Source organism: Leptopilina heterotoma, unplaced genomic scaffold (assembly GCF_015476425.1).
Source record: "Leptopilina heterotoma isolate Lh14 unplaced genomic scaffold, ASM1547642v1 Lhet_70, whole genome shotgun sequence".
Taxonomy (NCBI): Eukaryota; Metazoa; Arthropoda; class Insecta; order Hymenoptera; family Figitidae; genus Leptopilina; species Leptopilina heterotoma.
In genome coordinates this window covers 2078296-2097003 of record NW_025111162.1, presented here as the reverse complement: position 1 = coordinate 2097003, position 18708 = coordinate 2078296, and the positions used below count along the sequence as shown (strand labels likewise).

Genomic DNA, 18708 nt, shown 5'->3' with positions numbered 1-18708 from the left:
ACTTTTTTTAGGTTCCACACCTAAAGAAATATGGGACCATCCATAAACCACGTAGCTCCGATTTTTGAACTTTTTGACCCCTCCCCTCCCCCACGTAGCTTAACGTAGCATATTACCGAACCCCCTCCCCCCTACCTAATGGAACGTAGCTTTTTTCTTTTTTTATGAATATTAAATTCTCTTTTCTAAAAATAATCAATAAAATCGTATTGAAACATAGTAAACAATATTAAATGTTTTTAAATCACAGTTTATTTTTTTCTTTGACAAGTAAGAGTTTGATACAAGACTAATTCTTAATTTTAATCGATATTTTTGTATATATATGTATATTTTTTCATCACTATATATTTTATCAATATATGTGGACGTCCACATGAAAAGGGCCTATATTGTCGGTTCTAGTTTTCGAGATAATCACAATTTAGTAATTTTGGAGCAAAATCTTAATTTTTAAAAATTTTTTATTATCAATCTACATGTTTTGACAAGTCGACTCATGCGGTTTTCATTAATTTATCGATAATTTAACTGTTTGATTTCATTGGTTCTTTAGAAAATTGAAAAGGGCCCATTTTGGCGGTCATTTGCAAAATTAATCCGTATTTTAAAAATAGAGGTGTGGAAAAAATTTAAAACCTCTTGATTTTTCATCTTTAAGGTATCCTGGACTGTAAACAATTCTTATCTGAATAACTTCCCAGAAGAACCAGAGATATTGATGTTAGAGTCTTTTTTTCGTAATTGTCGAAATGAAAATTTGAATATTACGTTAATTTTTTCATAATAGAAACTGTCAAAAATTTTTAAATAAGTTTAATATCTATCCTTTTTCTTCAAATGACACAATTAAATTGTACCTAATAATTAATCTTGTTAAAAAATGGTTCTTTAATAGAAAAACTGTCCTTTTTAGAAAAAAAAAGTTTTTCGTATTTTCAAAATTAAGAGAGGGGGGATGGTTTTAAAAATTTAAAACCTGTTGGTTTTTTATCTTCAAGGTAACCGTTTTTCTCGAAATGAGGTTTTTGGCGTTCTAAACTTTTAAATTCGTAACTCAGCGAATTTTTAACCAAAAAAGTTCTAAGACCACTCAAAATTTTCCAACTTTTGCCAGGAATACGCCCATATAGATAACTCCAATAGTGTTAAAATGGGCCCTTTTCATGTGGACGTCCACATATATTTCTCGACTTGACTTTCGAGCTGCCCGCGTAATTTAAAAAAAATGTATGTCAAATAAAAATACAAAGCTACGTTGCTCAGACTAAAAAACCCTCCCTTCCCCCATGTGGTCTAACGTAGCACATTACCGAACCCCCTCCCTCCCCAAAACAGGCTACGTGGTTTATGGATGGTCCCTATCTAACGAAGAGAATGGCACTTCGTTTTTGGTTTTATCTGTTTTAGAAAGTTTGAAATCGATCTTACCACCGAAAATGGGCATTTTTGAAAATGGCGTATATCGCCGCTATTTTGAAATAAAAATAAAAATTTTTTTTTACAAATTCTTAAATAAATTATTTATTACATGTAAAAGAAATTTTTTAAATAAATGTCATAGTTATTTTAATAATATATACTAAAAAAGCCTTCTTTTTGCCTGTTTTGAACTGGAATTTCCCCTTAAATGCTTGAATTTAAAAATAAGTTTCTAATTTAATGTTTTGAAGATTACTTTAATATTAACAAATATTTATTAAACAAAATTGTATTGAATAAAAAATCATAATTTAATTTGTAAATTTAATTTAACATTCTAAAACATAAAAATAGTTAGGTATAAATTATTGTAGAAGAATTTGCTAATTTTTATTATTATTTTTTTAATTAATTATTGAACAATTAATTTTATTGATAATCAAGATTCGCGGTAGAGAATCGCCGCCAAGTAAAAAGCAAAAACCGCGAATATATATTCTCGTAATATCGGATGTTTTTTGATAAAATTGAATAACTCGAGTAAATCTTAACCGATTTGGCTCATTCTTTTTTCGTTGAATAAAGAATCAAAAGAGAAAGAATTCTGTTAAGTTTATTCAATACTTTATATAGTTTTATAGAATTTAGGCTAGGAAAACCGAAAAAATAGCGATTTTTTGAGATTTAGACAAACGTGGAGCGTAAACTCCTAAATGGATTTCTGAAATATTCTATAATATTATTAATTAGGTTAAAATCTCGATTTACATTTCAGGAAATTTTAATACACTTGGAATTTTTTGAAAAATTTGAATTTTTCTCAAAAAAATTGAATTTTTTGACATTTAGACAAACGCAGAGAGGAAACTTCTAAACGGAAATGTAAAATATTCTAGAATGTTATTGATTGGGTTAAAATCTGGACAAATATTGCAGGAAATTTTAATTCACTTCGTATTTTTTGAAAAATTTTGATTTTTCTCAAAAAAATCGAACTTTTTGACATTTAGACGAACGCAGAGATTAAAATTCTAAATGGATATGTAAAATATTCTAGAATGTTATTGATTGGGTTAAAATCTCTATATATATATATTGCATAAAATTTCAATACATTAAATATTTTTTGAAAGACTTTAGTTTTTTTTTTAATTTGATTTTTTGACATTTATACAAACGTAGAGACTGAACTATACTTAACAGATTTGTTAAATATTTTGAAATATTATTATGGATTGAAAGCTAGAAATTTATTTTAAAAACTTTAATACATTATTTTTTAATTTTTAATTTATGTTTAAAAAAAAATTTTTAGTTTAATCAAAACATCAATTTTCTCTTCTATTCTTTTTTCATTTTTTTATTATGTAAAAATTTCTGTAAAGAATCATATCTTAAATAAATTATTATTTAAAACTTAATTGTATATTATTTTAAATTATTAGATCAAAGACCACAATATTTTTACAATTAATTATTTCATTTATTAAAAAGTTGAGATGACGCAAAAAGTTTTAAAATCCCAACGAAAACATCTTTGATGCAAAAAGTTCCTCCAAGTAAAAGATTTTGTGACTGTCCAAACAATTAGTGAAATAAAAGTTTACCAAGTAAAATTTATAATTAAAATTTTAATAATGATTCCCAGATAGCAAAATGCCAGAGAGATCGCACCGTATATACCGGCACGCGGGCCGATTCATCGGCCCAACGTAGCGGCAATTACGCAGCGCAATGTACGCGCCATTGCTTGCTATAAAGGCGAGAACACAATCCATGGGTACGCGAGCGACGTGAACGTAAACGTATGACGTCACCCATTTAGTTAACATTGTGACGTCAGCACGTTACACGTTCACGTAGGCTATTCTGTTCTCGCCTTAAGGTTGAGTCCACAATAGATAAATTGGACGACTAACGTGAACGTAACGTTTACGTTTCGTTAACGTGACATGCTCGCAACACGTGTTTGACAGATGTGTAAATCAGGTGTGTAAATACATTTGTTTTTTGTGTTTGACAGTTATTTAACGGAACGTGTAATATTTGTATTTCATTCAAACATGAGTTTGTATAATATTATTATTTTGATAATTATGCAGTGGACAAGTGTTTTTCGCCTTTTATTTATTTTAAAAAAGCAGAGGAGATCCTTTCGACGTTGGTGGGTTAAAGCACATATTAGAAGTCACATGAGAAATGCATTTGGTGCATACGAAAATTTATTTTTATATTTTATGCGCGAAGATCACGAAGAATTTTTTCGTATGACTCGAATGACACCTGATGATTTTGAAGTGCTTTTCAATATTGTTGGTCCACATCTCAAGAAGGTTAGCAGAAGAGAACCTCTACCACCAAGACTCCGACTAGCACTCATTTTAAAGTAAGTAATTTAATTGTTTAAGATTTATAATACAATAATTTTAGAACGATTACCTAGAAAAAAGTAACATAATATTTAAATTATTACTTGTAAATGATTTAATAAATAATTTTACTTAAATATTCAAAATTAATTGTCTTTTAAAAGAGTTTCGTTTACAATTTTCTTAAATAAAATGAACATCAAAGGTTTTAATTTTTAATGAATTTAATTAGAAATTTTAATGAACTTAGATTTGTGAAAAATATTAATAATTCAAATTCTTCTGAAATTAAATATATTTTTAATAGGCATATATTTAATTAATTATTAAAAATAATGGATTTATAAAAGGATTTTAGTTAAAAACACTAAAAAATGTATTTTGGAGATATTGCAAATAATTACAGAAATTCAATAATTTTAAAAAATTTTCCTGAATTAACTGATTTTTAATATATATGTATACCATTTTAATAACATTTTCTAAAAGAATTCAGTTATTTAAAAAAAATTGCATTAAAGAATTTTGAAAAGTATTCAATTTGAAAAATTTTGAAATTGAAAAGTTTCAGGATATTTGAAATTGATTTAAAAAAATTTTAGTTTAAAATTAAAGTAAATAACAATTGGACTGAATAATAATGCAGAATTTTTTTTAACATTTATGGTACTGATGACCCTGCTGGAAGTAAAGAGATACAAAGAGATTAAAAAAAGTGGATAAAAAAGATTAGAAGGTATAATAGTTTGGAGATGCAAAATGGATACTTAAAAGAGATACAAATTGTTTATCTCTTTCTATAACCTTATATTTATATCTCTTTTTATCCCTTCTAATCTTTTTATCATTTATTTATATTTATATTTTTATCATTTTAAAATTGATTTTTTTCATAATTTCGAAAATCGTATCGACGAAAGGTTTTTTGGAATCTAATATCTATTCATACAAAGTGTTTTTATATTATTTATAATATAACTTTTTTATTTATTTTTACGGAAATAACAAAACAAAATTTATTCACCCATAAAAGCCGGACAAGGTACCCTTTTTTTCAAGGAAATAATTTTAATGTTTTTTTTTGTTTTAGCTATTTGGCAAATGGAGACAGTGTAAGAACAACCCAACACTTATTCAGGGTAGGGCGTTCGACGATTTACAAAATGGTGCATGAAGTATGTGAAGTCATTTTTCGTCAATTATCTCCATGGTACTTACGTGAAAGAACTACTCAAGAATGGCGAATAATATCTGAAAGTTTTCGAGTAAAGTGGAATTTGCCCCACTGTGTAGGAGCTTTGGATGGCAAAGAGTTTGCCATAAATAAACCACCACACAGTGGAAGTCTTTACTACAACTATAAAAAATTCTTCAGTATTAAGCTATTAGCAATTTGCGATGCTTACTGTCGCTTTACGTGGGTCGATATAGGAAATTATGGTAAACAGATATAAAAATATAGTAATAAAAAATTCAAAAAAGCATGACTCCGATTCAAATTGATTCCAATTCACATTTCACTGTAATGTCACATGTAATGCTACACTGTAAAAAAAAATTAGGTTTTTATACGACAAAATAGAAACAAAAAAACTAGGTTTTTTATCAAAAAAAATTAAAACCGCGTAAAAACAGAAATTTATAATTTTTAAATAATCCTAGTTCTGCGGCGATAGCCAAAATTTCATAAATTAATGGGTAACACCACTTTAAAGGCAGAAATGGAGACCAATTCTTCATGATTAGTTTTGAGAAAATTTAAAAAGGAATAGGCTTTCTTTTTAGAGGGTTTGTTATTCCATTTTATTATTATTATTCTATTCTATTTTCGTTGATTTTATATCAATCAATCTGTTAGAATCTTTGTCGGCGATAGACGGCCTTTTTTTACTTGAAAGAAATTTGAATTTACTATTGAAATACTACTCAATATATGGTGAAAATTTTAAAGTTATAATTTTTCATGGTTCTTCAAAAAACCCCTGAAAACACTTAAAAACAAACGTCATCACATTGTATGACCCCTTTAGCTCTCAGTAGAGTTGTACTTTCACACCCAACAGTTCATTCTTTTTCTTTTTACTTCAAAAGCATGTGAATTTTATAGAATCCTGTTTGAAGATATATTTTAACTCCTTTTTTTACAGTGCTATTAACATTACATGTAACATTACAGTAATATTACGTAGCTATTTTGGTCGACTTGACAACAAAAGCAGTAATTAATGTTTATATGCGTTTTAGGTTCTGTAAGTGATTTATCGGCATGGAGGAATACTGATTTTTACAAGGCTCTACTTCAAGATCTGATTCCTCTGCCTCCAAAACGTACTTTACCAAGGTCTACAATTGTAATGCCATATTTTTTCATAGGAGACGAAATTTTTACACAGCGTTATTCTTTTTTGATGTCTCCCATTCCCCGCCGCCGTGTTCTCAGTGATGAACAGAAATATTATAATTATAGGTATGTACATACATACAAACAGCTTATACCATTCAAACAAAAACTTTTAAGAAATTCATTTCATATATTATAATTTATGTTAGATTATCGAGGGCAAGGCAAACAATCGAAGCAGCTTTTGGTTTATTGGTATCCATGTGGCAAATATTCCAGCATCCGCTAAGATTCAAGCTAGAGACGTGTATGATGGTTGTGTTGGCAACAATTTGTTTGCATAATTTGATAATAACAAGAAAGTTGGAACGAGAAGAAGAGGTACCTTTGCCGGAAAATCGAGAAGGTAAACAAATAATGAAATATTTTTTTTTATTAATCGAATTTTTACTTGCTATTGGGATTTGAAATCACGTAAAAACGACCCATCGCTATACCTGCTTTCGGAAACCATCTTGGTTTTTTATCTCTTTTTAACATATGCTCCAGAAAGAGAAAAAAAACCACGAAAGCTTCGAAAGCGTGTAAACACCAGATGGCCTATCGTAGAATTTCAGATTCCAATATGGTTCGGAAAGGGTTAAGCGGGGCATACTAAAATCTACAATAAAATATAATTATCTTTCTACATAAAACATAATTTTAAAACAATTTATTATTTAGAACCTGATGAAGAGGAAGTTGAAAACGAGGAAGTGGAAGAAGTCAACAATATCGATGTACAACTAATGATCCCTCAAAATGTTAGGCAACAAATTGATTTTTTTGTTGCTTATCTGAATTCCGATGCTGGCCGCTTGTTCTAATTTTTGCTATATATTTTATTGAAAAAGACAGTAATTTCGAGGGCAGTTAGACTTCATTGATCAGTTTTAATACTGCATTTAAAAAATATTTTCTTAAGGAACTGGTGGAATTTTATGTTCCTTCAATGAATATTTTGACCAAGTTCGATGATAAGTTGCGTTTAAAAACTCTCAATTCATTGGCTCACGTGTTAATTTAGAAAATCTTGCTTCTCATCTTCGGCGAAATGAAATGAAATTGGATAAAAATATAGCAAATAAGAATTTACCTATTTCGATAATTGGTTAAGTATATTTTATCAATTTTTTTATCTCTATAATTTTTACTCAATTTTAATCTTTAAAAACTTAGATTAATTAATAATTTTATTATTATTTATTGCAACACTAACCTCAATGTTAAATTTCTTAAAATAATAAATAATACATCTAAATTGTTTCTATCAATTATAAATTTAATTAATTAAAAGTAAAAAAAAAATTTTAAATTGAATTTTGAATTAATAGTAAATTAATTATAGTTTTCATCGACTTACATATTCAGTTACTAATGAAAATTTAAACGATTCTAAATTTAATTTATCCAAATACCAATAAATATTTATTTATAGTACTATTTGAATCAAACAATGTAATCAAATTATTAAGAAAAATTAAAACAAGCGTTGGGCGATTTTTTCATCTACCAATTTCTTCAATTTCAAAAAGCAATCCTTTCTTTTTTCTTCAGGAACTTTTTTCCAATAATCTTTAATGACGAAAAAATAATCATTGACAGCTTCAAATCGTCTAAGATCTGTTTCTGTGTCAGATTGATTTCTTTGACCTGAAAAATATTAAATTTATTAATTTATTTATTACTTGCTATTATTTTCTATTAATTTATTTATTACTTGCTATTATTTTCTATTAATTTTCAAAATAAATTAATAATTTTCCATCTTAAATAATAAAAATAAAAAAATTGTTACTACAATCAATTGTTACCTTCTTCAATTTGTCGTAGTTCATTATTATCATCTTCGCCACTACAAGAATGACAATTCTCATCATCAATAATTTCACAATCCTCCATATTTTGAAAATTGTCATCAATTAATTCGATGTCTCCAGCGGAGTCATCGTCCATTTGTTGGCAGGGCAAATGATAAGTTGCCAAAGTTCTAAATAAAAAACGGATAAATTAGTCTTTAATCTTTCCAGAAATTTAAATCACAAACATAATCTTCCAAGTCTGACTCCAAAAAAAAAAAATTATATCGGACTTTAAAGCACTTTCAAAACCCAAATTAAAATTTTTTTCAAATTCCTTCGTTTAAATATGAGATAAAGTAAACTACTAACAGTATCTATATCGTTTTATGACTTTTGATGATCTGGTACTAATTTATTATGTCCATGGAAAATAACATTTTTGTAAGGACTCTTGGATCAAGTTTTTATATCATTAAAAATTATTAATGTCTTCCATAAAGAAACTAACAATTTTTCTTTAAATAATGAAAAAATATGCGAAAGACCCAAATTTCAAATTAAACTCCTATTGAAAACTAGATCGAAGCTTTTCAAAAGCTTTTAGTGAAAGGTTACAGCTTTCTCGAGACTACAGTAAATCCTTTCCTTGAGATTTCAGAGGAAAATTCATTGAGGCGGACATTTAGGTAAACTATTTTTTTGTATAATCAGGGTGTCTACTGAAAATATGACTTCAAATTCCAGGCCATTTTCAGGACATTCCAGGAAAAATTTCTTATTTTTCCAGGACATTTATATTATGTGTAACAGGGTTGCCACAAGTCAGGGAAGTCAAGGAATTCAGGGAAAAGTCAGGGATTTTTACTAAAAGTACTGAAAAAAATTGAATTTTTCGAATTTATAGGAAAATTCTGAATTTTTGTGTTTTTTTTGTTTGCCTTATAAACTATGAAATTATCAAGAATTCTAATACAAATTTAACAGGAATTCAATTACTTACCAATTTCTTCGCATCAATTCAATTATTTAAAATTTTTTAATGAAGTTTCTCGAAAGAATTCAAATATATAAAGAAAATTTTAAAAAATAGTCTGAAAAATTCAATTTTTCCAAAAATTTAAAATAAAATTCTTTGCAAGATTTAGTTCATTAAATTGCAATTTTAATAAAATTTTCCTATACAATTAAATTGTTTTTAATACAAATAATACATTTTTTATGAGAATTCAATAATTTAATAGAATTTGAATAAAATTCTTCGCTAGAAATCAATTATTTTCTTTCTTGAGAATTCAATTATTTTTAAAAATTTATTTTTAAAAATTTTGATAAATTTTCGAAAAAAATAAAATTCTTCTAAGCAATTCAATTATTTAAGAAATTTTAATAAAATTCTTCCCAAGAATTTAATTTTTTTTTTAAAAATAAACATTTTCACAGGAATTCAATTATTTAAAAAAAAAATTTTTCAAATTCTTTGTCAGATTTAAATTATTTTCAATTTTTTAATGAAATTTCTAGATGAAATTTAATTATTTTTAAAAAGTTGTAAAAATTCTGAAAAATTTAATTATTTAAAAAAATTTGAATAAAATTTTTCACAGAAATTAATTATTTTCATAAATAATAATATTTTTCTCTGGAATTCAATTCTTTAAAAAGATTTTTAATAAAATTCGTTGCAAGAATTCAATTATTTTCATAAATAACAAGAGTTATCGCAGAATTTCAATTATTTTTATAAAATTTTAAATAAAATGATAGAAAATTGCATTTATTCTTACAATTTTTTTCTAAATTCGCCAAAAGAATTCAATTATTACTAAAAATTTTGATAAATCTTCATAAAAATTCAATTTTAAAAAATATGCAATTACTGAATAAATTATTGATTTTTGTATTTAAATAATTGAATTCTCGGGAAATTTTCTAATAAAAATTGATTAAAAAATGAATTTCACTTAAAAGTTTAAATTATAATTCAATATTAAAAACATTATAGCGTGAATTTTCAGAAATACATAATTAGATTTTGAAAAGGGTTAAAATTAAAATCTTTGAAAATTTTGTCTGGAAATCAGGGAAAAACAAAATTAAAATTCTCTGGGAACCCTGTGTAATATTATTTCATATTACGATTAACATAATTTAAATTAACCTACTTGAACAAAAATATCTATTTTATTATAAAGAAAGTTAAAAATCAATATTGTATATACCAGTTTCTTTAATCAAATAACAAATTAAAATTATTTTTTGATGGATCAAAAAAATTATTTTTTTAAATTTGAGTAAAATTTTTAAATTATTGAATATTGAAAAGCAAAATATGGTAAATTCAAGGACAAAAGTTCAAAATCCAGGACATTTAAGGACATTTTTTCAAATTCCAGGACATTTCCAGGAATTCCAGGACTTCAAGGACCAGTAGACACCCTGATAATAAATGAGTTCAGATTCTTGACTTTGCAAATAAATTATATAAATTAACAATTTTTAAAATATGATTTGATAAAAGATTATAATAATATTATAATTTATACATACACGGGTGGTTCATTGCACTTTTTAACAAAGTCCATGATTGTAACATATGGAAACGATGAAGTTGACTCATTTTCTGGGGCTGCCGATCCTGATGGAATATATTCTTTATGAGTTGCATTATAATATTGTGTCCTTAGGAGATGCCACATATTCTGGATTTCTGTTACTAATAGTTGAGGCATTTCACGTCAGAAATATCACGATTTGCAAAGGGTATGCCGATTTTCGCAAAAGTTCGTGGGATTATAGTTCTATATAAGAGACTTCTTTCCCCCAAATTTTTTCAAAATAAATTCAAAATTGTTGAAGATACGCCATTTTGAATTTTAATATTAATTTTATAAAATTTTGAATATCTCGGAATATTGTTTATGGATTTTTATGAAATTTACACATTTTTCAGGTAAAAGTATGTACTTTAAAATGCAAATAAAGTTAATAAAAAAAATTAATTTTTAAATAAAAAAATTAAAAAAAATTTTTTTAAACAATTTTTTGTTTATTTACTCCTCTATGAGAAAAATGTTATTAACATATTTGGATTCCTTATGAATTCACCTTTAATTTCATAAAAAAAAATTGATGGAGACTCAACTGGTTCCGGAGATATTGAGTTTTTTGTAAAAAATAGTCATAGTTACAGCAGCAATGCACGACTGCGGTAACGTACTACGCGACTTGTGCAATATGGTGCTATGGCGCGGCGACGCTTTTTTTTTACAAAAAACTCAATATCTCCGGAACCAGTTGAGTCTCCATCAATTTTTTTTTTATGAAATTAAAGGTGAATTCATAAGGAATCCAAATATGTTAATAACATTTTTCTCATAGAGGAGTAAATAAACAAAAAATTGTTTAAAAAAATTTTTTTTTAATTTTTTTATTTAAAAATTAATTTTTTTTTATTAACTTTATTTGCATTTTAAAGTACATACTTTTACCTGAAAAATGTGTAAATTTCATAAAAATCCATAAACAATATTCCGAGATATTCAAAATTTTATAAAATTAATATTAAAATTTAAAATGGCGTATCTTCAACAATTTTGAATTTTTTTTGAAAAAATTTGGGGGAAAGAAGTCTCTTATATAGAACTATAATCCCACGAACTTTTGCGAAAATCGGCATACCCTTTGCAAATCGTGATATTTCTGACGTGAAATGCCTCAGTTGCAAAGTTAAAATTGAAATTTTTGTGTTCACTTCATGAACACTTTGCTTTTCTATTAAAACTTTATTTTTTAAATAATATAAATTGCATTATTCCCGTAAAGTATTGTAATAAAATATCAAAACTCACAAAAATTAATTTTTTGAAAATTTCTATTTTTTAATATTTTATTGTAAATCAACATAGTTTTAGAAAAAAAATGAATTTTTCGGTTTTAATCCTCATTACTTCTATAAATACTCATACAAAATATACTTTATATAGACCAATAGATTCGTCTTGATACTCTTGTAAAAATTGAAATATTTATAAAGAAATGGAATTTGAAAATTGCCACAAAACAATGATTTCATGAAGAAGCAATAATAATATCTTACAAAAAATGATTAATTTAAAATTTCTTGTTTTTTGGTAAGATTTAAAAAATGTTAACCTGAATATTCTTTTTGTGTAACCAAGTACATCTCTGACGCTATTTCATTCCATGTTTTTCTTTTTTTAGTCACATCTCTAAAATCTTCTCTTTCTCTATCATAAATTATTGGGCACTGTTCAACTAAATTAATTAAAATTTCCTTTGGATCAACACTTTGAGCTTCTGACATTTTTAATTGTTTTAAATGAATATCAATTGAAAGCTGTTCAAATTAATAAACGTTTAATTATTTTTATTTTAATACATGAAGTTAGTTTTAAATTAATATTCCCTTGTTTTTATTTTTGTTTCATTGAATAAACAAAATATGATAAAAGGTTAATAAAAAATATCAATTAGTGAAGAAGTGTGCACTTGGTTCATAAATAGGAATCAAAGATAAATAATAACAAAATGAACCTACACACTGATGAACATAAATTAATTGATATAGTGCGTTCTAACCCCTGGATTTACGAATCAAAATTTCGCCAGACCTACAAAGAAAAGGAGAAAACTGCTAAGTGGAATATAATTAATGAGCAACTATGGGCAATGGGAGTCCAAATTGAAGGTAAGTTTTATTTATTTTCTAAATTTAATTTAATAAGATTTCACTATAATGAAATAATTATATTTAAATTAGTTAAATTAGTTAAAGAAATTTAATACAACAAAAATTCTTAATTTAAAAACATGTTTATTCGGCGTGTAAAATTTTATTTAAAAAATAATAAAAATAATTTGTTGCAGATCCGAGGAAATGTTGGAAAAATTTAAGAGAAACTTTTACACGCTACGATAAAAAAAATAATAGGAACTGGTACTTATATGACTATTTATCCTTCTTGAAGCCTCATATTAAACACAGAAGGTATATTTTCTTTCAAATAAAATAAACTATATTAAGCTCTTTTTCAATTCTTTATTTATTTACTTATGGAGTGAACTCAAAATATGTGGATAAAATTTTTTTAAGATATATCATCTAAATTATTTTTTTTGGAAATTGATTTTGAAACTATAAATGTATAATTGATTTCACATGGAATACAAAATAGTATATTTTTATTGTACTAAAGATAATAATATTACATATAAGTACAACTATAAATCTTTAACAAAATAAAATATTAATAGCAAATTAAAATAAATAATCTGCTATAGTAGCTTCAAATAACTTACTATAAGAATAATTTTTAAATAATTTCTTTATCATTCTAAAAATAATTTTAATGCAGTTTTCATTCAAGTTTTATTAAAATTAAAGTTTTTAAAATTTGTTCGTTAAAATTAGAAACATTATACATTTTTGAAATAATAAAATTTAACTGCTAAGAATTTAATTTTAAGTCTGTAAATAAAAAAAAAATCAAACAAATAATAATTTTCCTATAGGATCATTGGAAAGACGCCTAAAAACAATGAAATGATCACTTGTCAGAATTCTTTTGAAGGTATAGTTATAATTATAATAATAATTATACAATAATGCAGAGGTTTTGCAAATAAAGTGGTAAACATTTTTCAAATTAATTTTTCATGCTATAAAAGCAAATCTTAAGTAAAATTTTTTTACGATATTAGTGTTAAATTCTGAAATTGTTGAACAATTAAAATTGATTTTAATCACTATTTTATTCGCAAAATAAAAATGAAATGTAGATTTATGTAATTAGAGAATATTGAGTACTACTTTATTATTATTATTATTATTATTATTATTATTATTATTATTATTATTATTATTATTATTTTATTATTATTATTATTATTATTATTATTATTATTATTATTATTATTATTATTATTATTATTATTATTATTATTATTATTATTATTATTATTATTATTATTATTATTATTATTATTATTATTATTATTATTATTATTATTATTATTATTATTATTATTATTATTATTATTATTATTACGAAGTTTAAAATTTAATATATTAGTAGTTTATTTGAATTATTCTATTCTGTTACAAGAAATAAATTAGCAAAGTTTTTACATTACTTTTTTCTTTCACAATCAGTTGATGAAATGAATTCCACATCCGACTCAAGGAACGTAATACTTCAAGAAGTGGCAAACTCTGAAGACCCGAATTTGCGATTCTTCCTTTTACCAGAAGTAACTGAAGTTGAGACATCCGCAATGGAAATTGACAACTCTTCAATGAAATATAACAACAATTATGAATCTCAACTTATCACTGACACTGATCAAGTTGAGGGTGACAAGATGCAGTCAGAAGAATTGGGTTCCGATAATCTAATGGAGAAAGAAACAGTTTCCATTAAAAATTCATCAATTGATTTACATTCAACACCCATACAAAGTTTAACACCTACCTTAACACTTAATCCATTATCTTTAACGATGAGAAATTATACTTCGCCTTCTTCACTACATTCAATATCTACTTGTTATCCAAAAACTAGTTCCTCCTCTACAAGAGTTAATAATTTACATCAACAGCAAAACTCCCTCTTACTTTTTGCTCAAAATGAACCTGCATCAAACCCAATACCTACATCCAGCTTCAAGTCTACCACTGGTTTTGGTTCGACACTATTGTCAACAGAAAATTCTGTTTTATCTTCTTCTGTGAACCAGTTATCTAAAACACATCGAACTAGTTTCTCAGTTTCCACTAATTTTGGTTCTCAAAATCTATCGGATAGCACTTCTTTTGCGTCTTCCACTTTAAACTCATCCATGTCAGAACCAACACCTTCACCCAGTGTCTCGCCTGTTGCCGCTTTCAGTTCTCAAAATTTGTCAAAAAATTCATCTTCTACTCGAAATCCAATTGCGTCAAACCTAAGACCCTTGCCCAGTTTCAGGCCTGCTACCAATTTTGATTCACCAATTTTGTCAAAGAAAAATTCTGATTTACCACTTGCTATAGATCCCTTGCCTAAAACACATCAAACGTACAGTTTCTCAGCTTCTAACATTTTTGGTTCTCAAAATCAATCGGATTTTGAGAATCGCACTTCTTTTGCGCCTTCAACTTTAAACCCATCGATGTCAGAACCAACATCTGCATCCAGTATCTCGCCAGTTACCGGTTCCAGTTCTGAAAATTTACCAAAAAGACCCATGCCCAGTTTTAGGTCTGCCACCAATTTTGATTCACCTATTTTGTCAAAGAAAAATTCTGATTTACCACTTGCTATAAATCCTTTGCCTAATACACATTTAAGACGCAATTTCTCGGCTTCCAACATTTTTAGGTCTCAAAATGTATCGGATGGCATTTCTTTTGGCACTTCGACTTCAAATCCATCCATGTCAGAATCAACACCTTCACCCAGTGTCTCGCCTGTTACCGGTTTCAATTCTCAAAATTTGTCAAAAAATTCATCTTCTACTCGAAATCTATCTGTTTTACATTCAAAAGTTTCTCAACAATCCTCTTCCTCGCCTACTGCGGCTTTTAATTTATCATATACGCAAAAAAGACCTGCTCAATCTACATCATCAGCATCGAATTCTACAACGAAGCAAAACAAAAAAATGAAGAGATCGTCCGTTCCTGCAGCTTCAAAAGTAAATCACAATCTTCCCACTCTAGCAACAAAACCGAAAACAGTTTGTAAAGTACCTCAATTGGACAAATTTGCAGTAAATAAAAAAAAGAAATTGGATTATGAAATGGAGAATGTACGTCTGTTTTGTCAGGATGCTATGAAGCTAAATGAAAAAGTCTATAAAGTATTAGATTTGAAAGAACTTGAATTAAAAAATCGATTAAAAAATCAAAAATCAATCAATCCAGTATTTAAGAATAGTATAAAGCCAATCATGATGGATGATGGTTACTTAAATATTTTTAAAAAAAATGGTTAAGACTAACGGCACAAGAACAAGACGAATTGTTTGAAAACATACTCACTGCCATGGAAAACTTTTTCGCCTAGTGTTTATTTGAATGTTTTCTCGTTAATTAGTTAGAATAATCTTTAAATATAATTGAATAACTTTGACAAATATTTATGTCAAAAATTGTAATTTTCATTTTCAGAACGTTTTCCTCTTTCCAGAATTTAAATAAAATATTTAGAAAATTATGTTTTAACTTTTATTACATTAAACTTGTTACAACAATTTTTCTCAAATGAAATTCCCTGACTTTTCTAGTTTTCACATGTCTCAAATAATATTTTCCCATTTACATTAAAAGTTTGATTTATATAAAAAGTAATTAATTAAAAAGCAAAATTTATAAAAACATAGAATTTTTTATTGCTATATTAATCATTTATAGAAAAATATCTCAGTTTTCAACATTTTTTCGTTGGTATTTTAAAAATTATTCATTTGTGACATGAAATCGATGTAAAACGTATGTATTTAAGATACTTTATTGCGGTCTGTTTTTATAACACGATTTAAAAAATAAAAGTAAGTAATTTAATTTCGAAAATATAAAAACTAATAGTTTTTATATGACTTTTAACTGTCCATCAATTAGGATAACCTCTTCTATTAATCGGCTTTTCTTTGCAGTCAATTCCCTTAACAAGGATTTTCCAGGTGTTTTATCATTTTTTCTTACTTTTCAATACAAAATAAAATTCACTGACATTTCCAGGTTTCCAGACATTGTAGCAACCCTGATTGAAATAAAAAGTAAATAATAAATTAATAACAGGTAAAACAGTATTATAACCTTTGACTGTTATATGCTAAATAAAAAATATTAGAAACTACATCTGCTGAAAATTTATATAATTTTTTATGCACGTAATTTAAAACATTTTTTTAAATATTATTTATTTATTACTTAAATTACTTACCGTGTGTAATTTAAATGCTGATTGAAGTTTATGAATACCGAATAAATTAATATTAAACTGTATAGTTTTATTTTTATTGTTCCTTTTTTTTACCGAAGCAATTTAATACTTCGAAATTGACAGACACTAAAATTTAAATACTGAAAATAAATTTGAAATTGAAATATAAATAATTATTTTCTACACAGAACGATTTGTTTACTTTTTACACATCTGTCAAACACGTGCTGTGAGCATGTCACGTTAACGAAACGTAAACGTTACGTTCACGTTAGTCGTCCGATTTATCTATTGTGGACTCAACCTAAAGCAAGCCCATGGTCCGATGCACGACGTGCGGCCCATTGTCCGCCTGATTTGTCCGTAATTTAAAATATATTAAAATTTCTACTCCAGTCTAAACTTACTAATTATTGCAAATAATAAAACGGTATTTTTTATAAAAAAACATAATATATTTTTAAAATACATAACCATATATACATATAACTATAATGGTGAAATCTGAAATGCAAATAGCAACTGAACTTACTTTCTATATATAAAAGGTAAATTTTAAATTACCTTTTTTTCGTTTTATAATAACAATAAAAAAACGTAATATAATATTACTTTACGTCAAATACATAAAAAAATATGACAACATGAAATTAAGTTTTTCTCGGGCGTCTCGGGCGTTTCATCTTCTTCGTCATCGGCTTCAGTGACAGATGCATCACTATCTTCGCCAGACTCATCTTCGTCTTCCAAATTCAGAACCAATTCATCCAGTTCATCTAATTTTTTTTGTAATGTACTTTTATTTATTTTCATTCCTTTTTTCGATTTATTTCGAAACCTTTGTTTCGTACTTTTTAATACGTCCAACATATTTAATTTAAAAGTTTCTTTATTTTCTGGGCCAAAAAACAAAGGGGAACTGCGGGCAGCTTCTGTAAAGTATACAAAATATCATTATGTAAAGATTCTATTGTAAAATAATAATAAATATATAACCTTTAATTTTTTAATGTAATAAACTTAATCTACAATATAATGAAATACTTACTATATAAAACGTTAGATACTTTCGTATTTCCAATTTGCTGAGTATGTTGTTGTTTCAACCAAGTAAAATTCGAAACTAGTTCATCCGTCATGAGTTCCTTGAGAGCACAGCTCAAAAATTCTTTTAATTTAGAGCCTCCCAGCATTACTAAATGATCTTTCTATAAATGAAGAATAAGGTTATTAATAAAATATTTGAAGAAAATAGTCTAATTTATTAAACTTTGCACATAATTTTGTGTGACAGAATATGAATAAAATTTAGTAAAATCAATAAAAATGATGTCAAGAATAAATAAGTTTAACAGTAAGTTGAAAGTTATTGTTCCGTCATCTATTTTTTTATTTACATTTATATTTATATTAAAATTTATAATTTACTTTCTTTTACGAAAAAAACGCTATTGAAAAGTAAATCCATAATTGAAAATCGCAGCAAAGTTAAAACTACAAAAGTAAAAAAACATACACAGATTTCAGAACATTCTTATAAAAATTTTTAATTAAACAAATTGGTTTCTTCTAATTAGATTTATAATTTATAAATAATTCGACCTTACAGTTGTCATGAAAGACAAAATATTATTTATAAAAGTAAAATGCAAAAAATTAAAAGTTAATACTTTTATTTATGTTACACTCGATTTCATAAATTTGTTTAAAAGTTACTTACAACTTTTTGTAATATTTCATCTAAAGTATTGTTTTCTAATTCAAAAAACTGTTCCATTGTCTTCATTGGG

The 18708-nt window shown here is 26.0% G+C and overlaps 2 protein-coding genes across 9 annotated transcripts in view; both read left to right on the top strand.

The window, feature by feature from the left end:
• The window catches only part of LOC122510570 (disintegrin and metalloproteinase domain-containing protein 10), a 1090443-nt gene that overhangs the window by 571751 nt on the left and 499984 nt on the right, over positions 1 to 18708 (top strand). The gene's annotated exons all lie outside the window — the stretch shown is intronic.
• LOC122510572 lies at positions 3025 to 16010 on the top strand. The gene is made up of 9 exons (XM_043625333.1): positions 3025 to 3808; positions 4882 to 5231; positions 6036 to 6258; positions 6342 to 6538; positions 6856 to 6935; positions 12603 to 12681; positions 12861 to 12981; positions 13506 to 13564; positions 14146 to 16010. Exons 1-9 carry the CDS (start codon positions 3486 to 3488, stop codon positions 15966 to 15968), a joined length of 3255 nt encoding a protein of 1084 aa, XP_043481268.1. The 5' UTR covers positions 3025 to 3485; the 3' UTR covers positions 15969 to 16010.

Bases quoted from the DNA above. Each gene is read 5' to 3' on its own strand.
- LOC122510572 (XM_043625333.1), top strand. From the start codon at position 3,486: ATGAGTTTGTATAATATTATTATTTTGATAATTATGCAGTGGACAAGT. The intron at 3,809-4,881 runs GTAAGTAATTTA...TTTTTGTTTTAG, and splicing joins CGACTAGCACTCATTTTAAA to CTATTTGGCAAATGGAGACA. The intron at 12,682-12,860 runs GTAAGTTTTATT...AATTTGTTGCAG, and splicing joins AATGGGAGTCCAAATTGAAG to ATCCGAGGAAATGTTGGAAA.